The 14,415-nt window shown below is 40.0% G+C and overlaps 1 protein-coding gene across 1 annotated transcript; it reads right to left on the bottom strand.

The window, feature by feature from the left end:
- Positions 1-91: 91 nt before the first annotated feature.
- LOC127428104 (neurexophilin-2-like) lies at positions 92-9,039 on the bottom strand. The gene is made up of 3 exons (XM_051676190.1): positions 8,628-9,039; positions 7,997-8,119; positions 92-3,236 (listed from the first exon to the last, which is right to left on the bottom strand). The coding sequence occupies exons 2-3, from the start codon at positions 8,039-8,041 to the stop codon at positions 2,490-2,492; spliced, it is 792 nt and encodes a 263-aa protein (XP_051532150.1). The 5' UTR covers positions 8,042-8,119; positions 8,628-9,039; the 3' UTR covers positions 92-2,489.
- Between the last annotated feature and the right edge of the window lie 5,376 nt (positions 9,040-14,415).

Genomic DNA, 14,415 nt, shown 5'->3' with positions numbered 1-14,415 from the left:
GTGAGCTGAAAATTTCTTTGTGTCTTCGACAACATTATCACATCTCTTAACTGCTGTTTGTGAATGGGACTCTTGATTATGCTTATACACGAGTTCGCCCCATTCACTTCCATTGTAAGTGTCTCACTGTAACACAAAATTATTTTTCTGTGGTAATCAACATTATGACACAAATGCTGTCAATTTGAGCTCAACTTGAATTCAACTCAGAATGTTCCTTTAATATGCATCACTAAAACGACACAAATATGTTGTTGGAAACTCTCCATATTCTGTCGCTTTGGTGCACGACTTCAAGAGTCATCTGAATAAACTAAAAATCTTCACTTTCAGTCTTGAAACATCTGGAGACGACTTAAGCTGAGATCAAAGCCAGCGTGCTGCAAATCCTGAAAAGACGTGTTAAAAATCAAGTCATAAGATTACACAGACTCACACTAACATTACGTGTTCATTAAGAGATCAAGGTCGGTGCATATCATTAAAACTTTTTTGAGTAAAGAGACTAAAGTTTTTCTGTTTATGTGAAACTGTGTCGTCCATGACTTCGTTCTAAAGAAGCAACAGAGGTTAAAATGCCTTTCAGTTTCCAGTTTCAACAAACACTGGTAGTGCCAGAGGGATATTGGTGCTTTTGTGGCAGAGATTAGACTTTTCAAGCTTCGTCTGGTTTTACACTGTAGCATCTGTACAAAAATCTCTGCATCCAGAAACAATCTTTAAATGCAATAACTTGCTTCACCTCTGACTCAACTTTCATTTTCAGCCCTCATTTTTTTTTTTTTTCTTCATGGCTTGAAGGTAACCACCCAGTTACCTAAAGTATCACGAGAGCCTCGTGACGTTCATACACTGCTTATTTGGAGTCTTTTTTTTTTTTTTTCTCCCCAATTTGGAATGCCCAATTCCCAATGCGCTCTAAGTCCTCGTGGTGGCGTAGTGACTCGCTTCAATCCAGGTGGCAGAGAACGAATCTCAGTTGTCTCCACGTCTGAGACCGTCAATCCGCGCATCTTATCACGTGGCTTGTTGAGCGCGTTACCGTGGAGATGTAGCGCGTGTGGAGGCTCACGCTATTCTACGCGGCATCCATGCACAACTCACCACACGCCCCACCGAGAGTGAGAACCACATTATAGTGACCACGAGGAAGTTACCCTATGTGGCTCAACCCTCCCTAGCAACCGGGGCCAATTTGGTTGCTTGGGAGACCTGGACGGAGTCACTCAGCATGCCCTGGATTCGAACTAGCGACTCCAGTTGTGGTATCAGCGTCTTTACTTGCTGAGCTACCAGGGCCGCCTTATTTGGAGTTGTACAGAAACCCTAAACCTAACCTTAGTAACTCTCGCTACACTTGAGTCACATCAACTTAGACGGTGTTGCCGTGTAGACAGCCGTATTTATTCAACCACCTGTCATGTAGAGACCAACTCCCAGCCATTCTTGTATGGAATGCCCACTTTTCACAATCCAAACAATTCCCAAAGGATAAAATCAAGTCCCATCCTCTCTTTTCTTTTTTTTTTTTTTTCTAGTTAAATATCCTGTTTGACTGACATAATGGGTTGCAAACATAGTTTCGACTGAAGGAAGAATACACCAGGGAGTTTTCTGAAAATTGTACTTCAAAATGTTGTTTTTCTTTAAAACTGAAACAAAGTACAAAAAAAACAGTGGGTGCTTCTCATTGAAATTGTGCATCCTTTTATCCTTTCCTCGCTTAACTGTTCCCTCTTTGGAAACTAGGACGGAATTACGTCTTCTCTGTGCAGCTCTATTACCTCTGAGCACTTGCTGTTATGTTGAAACTAAAATTAATTTATATTTTCATGATAAATCCTAATAATCCATGATGCACTCTTTGCTGGTTTATTTAAACTGCAAAGGTATAACATGAATTAAAACTGTTGGGTCAGATGTGAGGGGGGAGGAGAACTTATGCATGTGTCTAAAAACTCTTCCACATAGGATGCTCCTTGGCTTCCTCGCTCAAGCATCCTCTGTAAGCTTATTCCGTCCTCGTGGTGCATTTAGAAAATTGGTATATCCTTCATGATGGCAGACTTTGATTTCCGGGTCACAGTTGCAAGGCCAGAAGAGTGAGGGATTGAGGATGCACAATTTGAGAAACGAGAAGCACCGTTTGTGTTTCTCTGAACACAAAACAGGAAGGCATCACAAATGACTGACCGCAATACAAGATATTTTAAATTTGTTGTTCTGTTCTTGAATGCCAGGCTACGTGGATTGGGAAATTTGATTCTTTTGAAACTTTGCCCTGATAGCTTCACAAGGGTAGCTGAGAAAGTGTCAGGGTCACTGTGGAAACTGAAGATGCATGAGTCTTTCCTTTAACGGTTGGCTCAAGAGAAGGACGAGACGTGTAGAATCAAAAGGGTGGTTCCTCATCTGACCTGGTTTCCATTCATCCGGTTCTTCGCAAGAGGCTGAAACAAGGAGACGACACTTCAACAACCTAGGCAGAGCTATCCCACAGAGCTGTAGGGAGTGTCACTGTGGTAGTTGTAGTCTGGGCAGACCTTCTGTACCAACTTGTAGTCTGCATTGTAGAAGTCAATGTAGATGCAGATGACTTTAAAGGGCTTGGAGCAAAGCCAGGACACGTGGCTCTGGGTCTGTTCCTGGAGGCAAATCCTGTTCGGGAAGTCACTGCAAACTGACGTCCTCTTACTGCGGTCCGTCTTCTCATACTCCACATGACAGTTGAAGGCCTTACTGTCTTTGGGTACGTCAATCGTTTCCTGTTGTGTGATCTCAAAATCGACAGCCTTGGAGGGCGGGACCAAGCTGACGGACACATTGCCCAGACCCGTGGAATTGTGGCGGAAATAGACGCTGAAGGTTCCGTTACCGTGGTCGACAATTTTCCCAGTGATGAGTAGGTTTAGCTTTACCGTTTTGATATTGGAATGGAAGTCGCCCCAACCGAACATCTTCTTAAACTTGCCTGTTTTCACGTAGGGACGACGTTTGGCTCTTGAGAGGGTTCCCTCGGTGTCGCTGTGGTTGGATAACCATGCCCACACATCCATTGCACCAGAGTCAGGAGCGGCTTCACGGGACTGGCCGTTAGATTGGGATGGGTGGGAGAAAAGCCGCAGGGATTTGCGAATCCCTGAATGAGAGTCGTGAGGGGACTCTATTTCCTCCTTATCACTCTCAGTCCAACCCAGAGGAGACACAGCTGCTCGGAGCTCTGCTCCACATGTCACCTTCAAAGACAAAAGCAGAGACAGAACCGTTATCTGAAAGAGTTGTTAATGTTTTTAGAGAAATGAAAGATTCAATCCAGTCATCCTTGAATGGCTTGTTTCGTTTCCAGTAGCTCAACGGGTAGAGCACTAGCAACAGCAAAGTCATGGGTTCGATTCCCTGAAAAAATTTGTCACTTTGATTAAAAAAAAGTCTGCCAGATGCATAAATGTTAAAACAAATCTTAAGCATAAAAATATTTAGATTTAGATAGATATTCTGGGTTCAATACAAGTTAATCTCAATCGACAGCATTTGTGGCACGTTGTTAATTACCACAATAATTAATTTCGACTCGTTCCTCCTTTTCTTTAATAAAAGCACAAATCTGTGTTCCAGTGAGACACTTACAATGGAAGTCAATGGGGTCAATTTTTGGAGGGTTTAAAGGCAGAAATGTGAAGCTTATAATTTAATAAAAGCATTTACATGAATTCTTCTGTATTTACTTGTCTACTAAAGTTGTTTAAATCATAATTTTTACGGTTGAGTTAGAGTTAGGGTTTACAATGTTAAGTTGTCATGGCAACAAAGTTGTAAAATTGGCTATATCTTTCCACAGATGTGGTTAGTAAGTGATTTTTTTCACAGTAAAATCATGTTAACACACATATTGTTTATGTCTTGTCTATACTTTTGAAACAGTGAGTATTTTAATGTTACAGATTGACCCCATTGACTTCCATTGTGTCTCACTGGAACACACATTTGTGCTTTTATTAAAGAAAAGGAGGGACGAGTCGAAATTAATTATTGTGGTAATTAACAACGTGCCACAAATGCTTTCGACTGAGCTTCACTTGTATTGAACACAGAATATTCCTTTAAGAGTTTTCCAAATACCAATAATTGAATTTACCGTAATATTCTGTACATGTACCCACCCAAAAGAAAGGAGTAGCTTACCAAAAAATGGAAAATCTCTCATCATTTACTCACTCTCATGACGTCTCAAACTCATATGACTTTCTTTGTTCTGTGGAACACAAATGAAGATATATTGATGGAGATATGAGATGTTTTTGTCAACACAATGCATGTCAATGGGGACCAAAACTTTCAAGCTCCAAAAAGGACATATAAAGTCTTTATAAAAGTAATCAATACGACTCCATTGGTTTAATCCATGTCTTCAGAAGAGATACAATTGGTTTTAGGTGTGAAACAGCCTTTATGTCCTTTTTGGATATTGAAAGTGTTGGACCGCGTTGACGTGCATTGTATGGACAAACAGACATCATATATCTTTAAAAAAAAAACTTCATTTGTGTTCTGCAGAACAATGAAAGTCTTATGAGTTTGAGACGGCAGAAAGAACGATCATTTCCGGGTGCACTATCCCTTTAAGATGCAAAATTGTACATAACAACATGAATAAAATTACAGGCCAAGTGAGTGTATGTACAGTGCATCCGGAAAGTATTCACAGTGCTTCACTTTTTCCACATTTTGTTATGTTACAGCCTTATTCCAAAATGGATTAAATTCATTATTTTCCTCAAAATTCTACAAACAATACCCCATAATGACAACATGAAAGAAGTTTGTTTGAAATCTTTGCAAATTTATTAAAATTAAAAAACGAAAAAATCACATGTACATAAGTATTCACAGCCTTTGCCATGACACTCAAAATTGAGCTCAGGTGCATCCTGTTTCCACTGATCATCCTTGAGATGTTTCTACAACTTGATTGGAGTCCACCTGTGGTAAATTCAGTTGATTGGACATGATTTGGGAAGGCACACACCTGTCTATATAAGGTCCCACAGTTAACAGTGCATGTCAGAGCACAAACCAAGCCATGAAGTCCAAGGAATTGTCTGTAGACCTCCGAGACAGGATTGTATCGAGGCACAGATCTGGGGAAGGGTACAGAAAAATGTCTGCAGCATTGAAGGTCCCAATGAACACAGTGGCCTCCATCATCTGTAAATGGAAGAAGTTTGGAACCACCAGGACTCTTCCTAGAGCTGGCCGCCCGGCCAAACTGAGTGATCGGGGGAGAAGGGTCTTAGTCAGGGAGGTGACCAATAATCCAATGGTCACTCTGACAGAGCTCCAGCGTTTCTCTGTGGAGAGAGGAGAACCTTCCAGAAGAACAATCATCTCTGCAGCACTCCACCAATCAGGCCTGTATGGTCGAGTGGCCAGACGGAAGCCACTCCTCAGTTAAAGGCACATGACAGCCCGCCTGGAGTTTGCCAAAAGGCACCTGAAGGACTCTCAGACCATGAGAAACAAAGATTGAACTCTTTGGCCTGAATGGCAAGCGTCATGTCTGGAGGAAACCAGACACCGCTCATCACCTGGCCAATACCATCCCTACAGTGAAGCATGGTGGTGGCAGCATCATGCTGTGGGGATGTTTTTCAGCGGCAGGAACTGGGAGACTAGTCCAGATCGAGGGAAAGATGAATTCAGCAATGTACAGAGACATCCTTGATGAAAACCTGCTCTAGAGCGCTCTGGACCTCAGAGTGGGGCGACGGTTCATCTTCCAACAGGACAACGACCCTAAGCACACAGCCAAGATAACAAAGGAGTGGCTCCGGGACAACTCTGTGAATGTCCTTGAGTGGCCCAGCCAGAGCCCAGACTTGAACCCGATTGAACATCTCTGGAGAGATCTGAAAATGGCTGTGCACCGACGCTCCCCATCCAACCTGATGGAGCTTGAGAGGTCCTGCAAAGAAGAATGGGAGGAACTGCCCAAAAATAGGTGTGCCAAGCTTGTAGCATCATACGCAAAAAGACTTGAGGCTGTAATTTGTGCCAAAGGTGCTTCAACAAAGTGTTTTTTTTTTTTTTGTTTGTTTTTTAAAATGTTTTATAAATTTGCAAAGATTTCAAACAAACTTCTTTCACATTGTCATTATGGGGTATTGTTTGTAGAATTGAGGAAAATAATGAATTTAATCCATTTTGGAATAAGGCTGTAACATAACAAAATGTGGAAAAAGTGAAGCGCTGTGAATACTTTCCGGATGCACTGTAGAAGCAATCAAAGGAGATGCATCACCAGATATGAATACTCAAAACATAAAAAGGAGGATGAGACATTAAGAGCAGCATTAGACAGCTTTGGTTTAAATGATGCAAACAGGATGTAACATCTACAGAGTACACGACTGTTCAGAGTTTACTACTGACAAAATAAACACTTTCTCCACCTCAAGCTCAAGACAAACACACCTATCACTCCTATCTGTTCTGTGCTCGGCACTTTAACATTTACAATCAGAGTTCTAACAGAATACATCTTTAGCACTGTACGATGCCATGCTCTGGATGCTGAAATATGAATGAACAGGAAAGAATAGAGGAACAACAGCAAGGAGGAGCTGCCCTACTCTCATTCTCTCAGAAAAGGCTGTTTGGACCCATGAGTGTTTCTCCAGCATTCCTCTTTCATTTACAGAGATTAAGAAATAAGCAGTGAAGGCAGACAGCTAGGAGACATGCATCATTAATCGTGCACGCCCTGTAATTCAAAGACGGAAATCTTCAGCTTCTCGAACGCAAATGCAAATATTTCCAAGCACAGAATCTGATGGGTAAAGATTATGGAATGAATCAGTATGCATGAACAAATCTGTCCAAGTACACTTCTTTTAGTTATCTTTCATATGGTGTAATAATATGACCAGTGTTCAGATGGTCTCGGAGCCCCCATAAGAATTAAAAATGTAACTTAGGCGGTTCTGTTTTGCTTCATTGAAATATTGACAGAACATAAATGTTTTTCATTCATCCAACTTTTCATTAGTGATCCATCAGAAAGTAAATGAGGTGCACACAGTTTTGTAGTGTTTCCAGAATAGGACGTGTAAAAAAAATAAAAATAAAAAACTGTCTATTAACCACAGAACAGAAAAACTCACCAACCTCTCCAAGAAATGAGAAACAGGATGCACAGAATACTTCAAATTTATAAAATTATGATTTATATATATATATATATATATATGCATAGCAGAGCAGAAACTAAATAATATTGCTCTGACATAAACAGTGGAAAAGGATTTATTTATTTTTAAATATTGAATAGTTTTTCTTCAACATCATGAGATTTGGGACTCGCTCCTAATCTGCCATAAATACATTTATTGCTGTTCAAGGAGGAAAATAAAACCAAATGATAAAAATCAGGCGATGTATTGCGCAGTCCCTTGAAACAGGACTTAAGGCTTCATCTTAAACCGACTTTTAAACCTTAAATGAACCTCTGTGTGGGTCAATTCATGTGCATTCAGATTAATCTTTGGAAATAAACATGCACACATTTTGTTCTCCTAAGAGAAATAAGTAAAACTGAAGGATTAAGGGCCCTGTGGATGCTGGATTATTTTAAGATTAACAGAGAAAACAAGACCAGTCCTTACGAAGAGCCACTGCTTGTGACAGGCACATGCGCCGATTGTCTAAACCGTGTCATTTAAAAAAAAAATCATTATTATTTTAATACAAATGCAACACTAATTTCTATTTATTACTTTTTGAATGACTACCTACTAAGAACACTAATAATTGCATTAAAAAAAATCCAATGGCAATTCAAATAATTGTTATGCTACTCATGATATAAAGAGTAACAATATATAATAATAAGCATGTTCGTTCATTCATTTTGACAATCAAATATTTGTCATTAACCAGATACTTATCATATGTAAAAGTCAGTTTGATTTAGAATAATGGATTCTTTTAGAACACATACCATGTGTAAGCAGAGCATAAGCAGGGCAGAGAAACACTGGCGCATCTTTGACTATTTTATGAGTCCAGATTTTTAGTTGGTGAAGATCAAGTCCCCTCGTGGCAGAGTCATGTGCCAATAAGCCTAAAAACACAAAACAGATCATGCTTAAAAATGGCATGAAATACCAACAACACTCTAGAAACAGTTAATCATGTGTGTCAAATAAAAAGAAATGGCCACAGTGTTCATATTACTGTAAATATCTTATTTTCTAGCAGACAGATAACATGGAAATAAACGTTTTTCAACATGATTTTAGATTGGAGAAAGTGTAGCTAGTCGTCATTTGAGTTTTTCCACCATTTTAATGAGCAGTTCACTTGCAGTGTGACCAATTCATTTGTATTACAAACATTTAATGCAGTCTCTCAATAATAGTAAACTGATGTGTAATATAGCAATAAACAAGAATGCAGGAAAAAATATTGTTTATAATAGTTTTAAACATGTCACACTGCTTGAAATGTTATGATGTTATTGTTAAAACTATTAAAAAGAACATGCAATACTGTGTGCTAACATAAAGTGCTACGTACAAAAATAAATCCTGCAAATGATGTTCAATATTATCAGTATGAAATGAACTCACCGTTCTACTGTAGAGTTGATCTGGTGCATCTTTGTAAAGTGAGCATCCTTAATCAGAGTAGATCAGAGAGTGTTCCTCGACAGAGCAAACTCAAAGTGAGCAGCAAGAAAAACTTCTTTGCATGTGATTAAAACAATATAATCTGCTCCTTTAGTCTGCGTGGCTCGTGTCCAGCTGCATTAAATCCTCTTACAGCAGCTCTGCTCATCTGGCCGGCTTACATATAAATATATAATAACGCAGCTGTAATGAGACGATGTGATTGTCTGTCCAAAGGGTGGGGAAAAAAAACATAAAACTGACCTCGAAGCAGAAGCAGCCTCCTGAGTAAGTCTGATTATTCTGCTCTTCTTCAAGTGATGCAGTGTAAAGCATCAGCTCGCTTTTGAGCCCAACCCCTCAACATCAGGACCAATGATCAGCACCGAAGACTGTTTAACCATCTTTATTTTGCATGTACACCCACACTCAAAAAAACAACATTTTAAGACAACAAAATTCCATCAAATCGAATTGAGTAATCTTTAATAAAATAAAAAATACATATTTTAAGTTTTATTCTTTTTATTTAGTTAAGCATTACAAATTATTTATTTATTTGTTTATTTGTTTCTTTATTTTTTTTTAGAGTGTACATGTTAACTCAATATCAACCAGAGTTGAAGACTTGCCTTGAGGAGGCATTTTGGTTGGTTTACTGCATATGCCATATATTAAAATTATATTAAAATTATAATTTTAATATAATTATAAAATTCCCCACACCCTTTACATTAGCTATAATAGAAGTTTTCTTACTGTGCTCGTTACTGACCATGTTGACAATAGTGATTTTTATTTTCTATTTTTTTCCTTTGGTCTTAGGAGGATATGCATTTAAAACCCACTGTGTAATAGAAGCTCTTTGGTTAGTTCAGGTGCACCGGTGAAGTCCTGCATTCAGATCAATGTCATGTTTAGTCATGTGGTTAAGTGGGAAAAAGTCTTTTGATTTTCCATTTTTAACAGTGTAAAAACTGTGCAGCAACTCACACTGAGCTGAACACAATTAGCAAGTGCAGTTTTTCAGTTTGTTTGGAATCTGCGCCGCTCTGTGGTTATTTTTGCAATTGCAGTTCAGGCCAAAGACAAACTGATCTGTCAATCAGGGCCGTAGCTAATGGAGTGAAAGGTGGTAATGATTCTAGGGGCCCACAGGCACAGGGGGGCCCACAAGAAATTTTAAACTGTATTTTTTTAATATGAAAGGGGCCCAGAATTCCTTGCTACGGCCCTGCTGTCGATGCAAGAGTCGCTTCTAAGCTTCAACAAAGAATGAACTAGCCCTTCCCAGAAGACTCACTGACAGGATTCTTTAATAATCTGGTTCTGATGCTTCACCAGTGTGGCTAACATCTGAAGTCTGGCTTGGGATCACCGGAGGGCAACTCTCTCTTTCGGCTCGCTCTTGTAATCATCGGCTTCACACTGAACAGATCTGTCGGTGTCCTGAAACCATCCGAATCCTCAGACGGCTCCTCCTGCAGCCCATTCAAGTCCTCGCTTTCACAAATCTTACTGTTTTCGAGCTGTTGCAGAGGCAACATCAAACTTGACACAGGCCGTGTCATCAGACTTCAGCACCGGGCACGTTCCCTCCAAGGCATCGGACACTTCCTGCTTGTCCAACTTACCCTGGACACTGTTTCCTGTGTGTTTGTTGGAGTTCTGCTTAAAATCTGCATTTAAACTGGACCTCTCATCATGAGCGAGGAGTTTGTCCTCCTGTGCCACACTGATGCTGAGGTTAGGTGGAGAAAGCTGCTGGAATAACGTGTTGTTTATGGAAGACTTACTTTTCCGATGGGCGGCCAGACCACGTGTCTCTGTGTCTTACGATGTCGTGACTTTGCTTTGGTCAAGGATGGGTCTGTATGAATGGAGGTCAAATACTTGCAACACAAGCACACAAAAATAAACACACATGTATATTACTTTTGGAGTATTTTACTTTGAATATCATTGTTACATTAAAAAAGTTAGTAGTTGTTTTAGGTTGTTTTATGTCTGGTTATTTTAGTTTAAAAAAACAAACTAAAGAATTGCAAAAGTGCATAGTACAAAAAAAGTCTCATATACAGGTGCATCTCAATAAATTAGAATGTCGTGGAAAAGTTCATTTATTTCAGTAATTCAACTCAAATTGTGAAACTGGTGTATTAAATAAATTCAATGCACACAGACTGAAGTAGTTTAAGTCTTTGGTTCTTTTAATTGTGATGATTTTGGCTCACATTTAACAAAAACCCACCAATTCACTATCTCAAAAAATTAGAATACATCATAAGACCAATAAAAAAAAAACATTTTTAGTGAATTGTTGGCCTTCTGGAAAGTATGTTCATTTACTGTATATGTACTCAATACTTGGTAGGGGCTCCTTTTGCTTTAATTACTGCCTCAATTCGGCGTGGCATGGAGGTGATCAGTTTGTGGCACTGCTGAGGTGGTATGGAAGCCCAGGTTTCTTTGACAGTGGCCTTCAGCTCATCTGCATTTTTTGGTCTCTTGTTTCTCATTTTCCTCTTGACAATACCCCATAGATTCTCTATGGGGTTCAGGTCTGGTGAGTTTGCTGGCCAGTCAAGCACACCAACACCATGGTCATTTAACCAACTTTTGGTGCTTTTGGCAGTGTGGGCAGGTGCCAAATCCTGCTGGAAAATGAAATCAGCATCTTTAAAAAGCTGGTCAGCAGAAGGAAGCATGAAGTGCTCCAAAATGTCTTGGTAAACGGGTGCAGTGACTTTGGTTTTCAAAAACACAATGGACCAACACCAGCAGATGACATTGCACCCCAAATCATCACAGACTGTGGAAACTTAACACTGGACTTCAAGCAACTTGGGCTATGTGCTTCTCCACCTTTCCTCCAGACTCTAGGACCTTGGTTTCCAAATGAAATACAAAACTTGCTCTCATCTGAAAAGAGGACTTTGGACCACTGGGCAACAGTCCAGTTCTTCTTCTCCTTAGCCCAGGTAAGACGCCTCTGATGTTGTTTGTGGTTCAGGAGTGGCTTAACAAGAGAAATACGACAACTGTAGCCAAATTCCTTGACACGTCTGTGTGTGGTGGCTCTTGATGCCTTGACCCCAGCCTCAGTCCATTCCTTGTGAAGTTCACCCAAATTCTTGAATCGATTTTGCTTGACAATCCTCATAAGGCTGCGGTTCTCTCAGTTGGTTGTGCATCTTTTTCTTCCACACTTTTTCCTTCCACTCAACTTTCTGTTAACATGCTTGGATACAGCACTCTGTGAACAGCCAGCTTCTTTGGCAATGAATGTTTGTGGCTTACCCTCCTTGTGAAGGGTGTCAATGATTGTCTTCTGGACAACTGTCAGATCAGCAGTCTTCCCCATGATTGTGTAGCCTAGTGAACCAAACTGAGAGACCATTTTGAAGGCTCAGGAAACCTTTGCAGGTGTTTTGAGTTGATTAGCTGATTGGTATGCCACCATATTCTAATTTTTTGAGATAGTGAATTGGTGGGTTTTTGTTAAATGTGAGCCAAAATCATCACAATTAAAAGAACCAAAGACTTAAACTACTTCAGTCTGTGTGCACTGAATTTATTTAATACACGAGTTTCACAATTTGAGTTGAATTACTGAAATAAATGAACTTTTCCACGACATTCTAATTTATTGAGATGCACCTGTATATACAGTATACCATGGTCTATTCAAATACTCGATTCTGATTGGCTGGAATGTGTGCGTTAAAACCGTTTAATGCACAGGTTGTTACAGTCAGTTTGTATCACTGTTCTATATTAATACATTGTCTTCCGTAATGAGACATTGCAAGAGTTTTATGCCTCTGTTCAAACGACCTCCAGACGAATAATGTGTTCCAAGTCTGATGAGCCTCACACCGTGTCCTAACCAGACACGACGCTGTGACGCGATAAAATGTATCTTTTCCATGTTAATCAAAGTTTTTGTCCTAACCAGCCGTGAGTTTCTATTTCTGCAACGTCGAACCAGGCAGCGCTGTCAACAAATGGGTCTGAAATTATTCTTATTACAGTATAATAAATCCGGCATCTCACTATTTTGGTCGAGGGTGTCACACACCTACCGAATGTTGTGCTTGAGGTCTCGTTCTCTTCAGTCGGAGCTCTGTTACACACACACCGGTTCAGAATGGCAGAGGGGAGACATACCGGCTCATTCTGACTTTCTCTCCGCTTCCCTGTCTTGTGGAGATCAGCAAAATAACAGCAGGAGTACCGTGTGAACATAAACAATCGTAACAGACTGAATAAGGTTGCGATTCATAAAGGAACTTTTCCCTGCGTATGTGTGTGATTGTGTATTTATCCCTCGGGGCTTGCCGTAGAAAGTGTTACGGAGCTTATGTGAGAACATGAGTTGCGTTCAATAAACATACCGTTCCGTCTGTGATTGCTCTGTTTTCTACATTTTATTGTCAATTATTCTCATTTTAGTGTATGGATATCAAAGTGTCGCATCGCACCTGGTGTGGACAGACAGATTGCTTGTCGCTGGAATCTTATTGCTTCTGGTTAAGACAAGGTGTCAGAGCCGGGATTAATCGCCACATCACAAAACACATCGTTATGTCACGTTGGCATCTTTAAATCAACTGTGAAGCGCTACAGGAAAACAAACAAGCGACTCCAGTGTTCATCAGTCATGTATTACTGAGTCTGACCTGGAGATAATTAGAAACGCACCTGCACTTTACTCTTGCACTCCCATACGGATAGTAAGGAAAGTATGGTTTGACATTCAGCTGTTTTGAACGGAGGGGGAGAGATGGAAAGCGGGACCATCATCTAATATTGCTGCACTGCTCAGCACACACCTGTTAGAGGGCGCCACTTGATCACACAGTGTTGACTAAAGCAAATGTATTTAATTCCTTCTTAGAAAAGAAACCAAAACAAGTGAATGCCACATGGACTCACCTCTGCTGAAACACATGAGGTCTGGAGCACACTGCGAGTTTTATTTGTTGCTACAGAATCAGAGTGTTCTGCGACCAGCTTCCTGATCAGAGGCAGGCTTCTCCACATTAATCTAAAGGTTAACATTCAAACAATTCAACACCTTTGTATTGAGACACTGACGGACACTGTGCATCTCAAGATCATTCTGGCACATTCTCTCATGCAACTAGTCATGTAGTTCCCACTTGTTGAGTCTTATAGATGTTAAACATCTTGAGCTTGTGCAAATGCTCATTGTTCTGTGAAAACCACCAAGTTTGGTTTCTCTAATAAACAAAACTCAAAGTAAAAAATCTCTAATACCAATGCTATTCGTTTTCAGCAGAACATACCCCCTCTCCATGTGACGATGTCTCTGAGGGTGCCACTGATCGTAAGATAAAGATGCCGGATCTTATACAAAAAGAAAGAGAGCTTTTAAGGCAACATGACAAAGGTACACACTACTAGAAACTGACATGACCGCAGTCTGAAATGCAAGGGACAGTTCACCCCAAAATGAAAATTCTGTCATCATTTACTCACCCTCATGTCATCCCAGATGTGTATGACTTTCTTTCTTCTGCAGAACACAAATGAAGATTTTTAGAAGAATATTTGAGTTCTGTAGGTCCATACAATGCAAGTGAATGGTGACCAGAACTTTGAAGCTCCAAAAAGCACATAAATGCAGCATAAAAGTAATCCATACGATTCCAGTGTTTTAATCCATGTCTTCTGAAGCAATCTAATCGGTTTTGGGTGAAAGACAGACCAAGACTCTTTTTTT

The sequence above is a fragment of the Myxocyprinus asiaticus genome, chromosome 37 (assembly GCF_019703515.2).
Source record: "Myxocyprinus asiaticus isolate MX2 ecotype Aquarium Trade chromosome 37, UBuf_Myxa_2, whole genome shotgun sequence".
Lineage (NCBI taxonomy): Eukaryota > Metazoa > Chordata > Actinopteri > Cypriniformes > Catostomidae > Myxocyprinus > Myxocyprinus asiaticus.
This window is presented reverse-complemented; position numbering and strand designations above follow the sequence as displayed.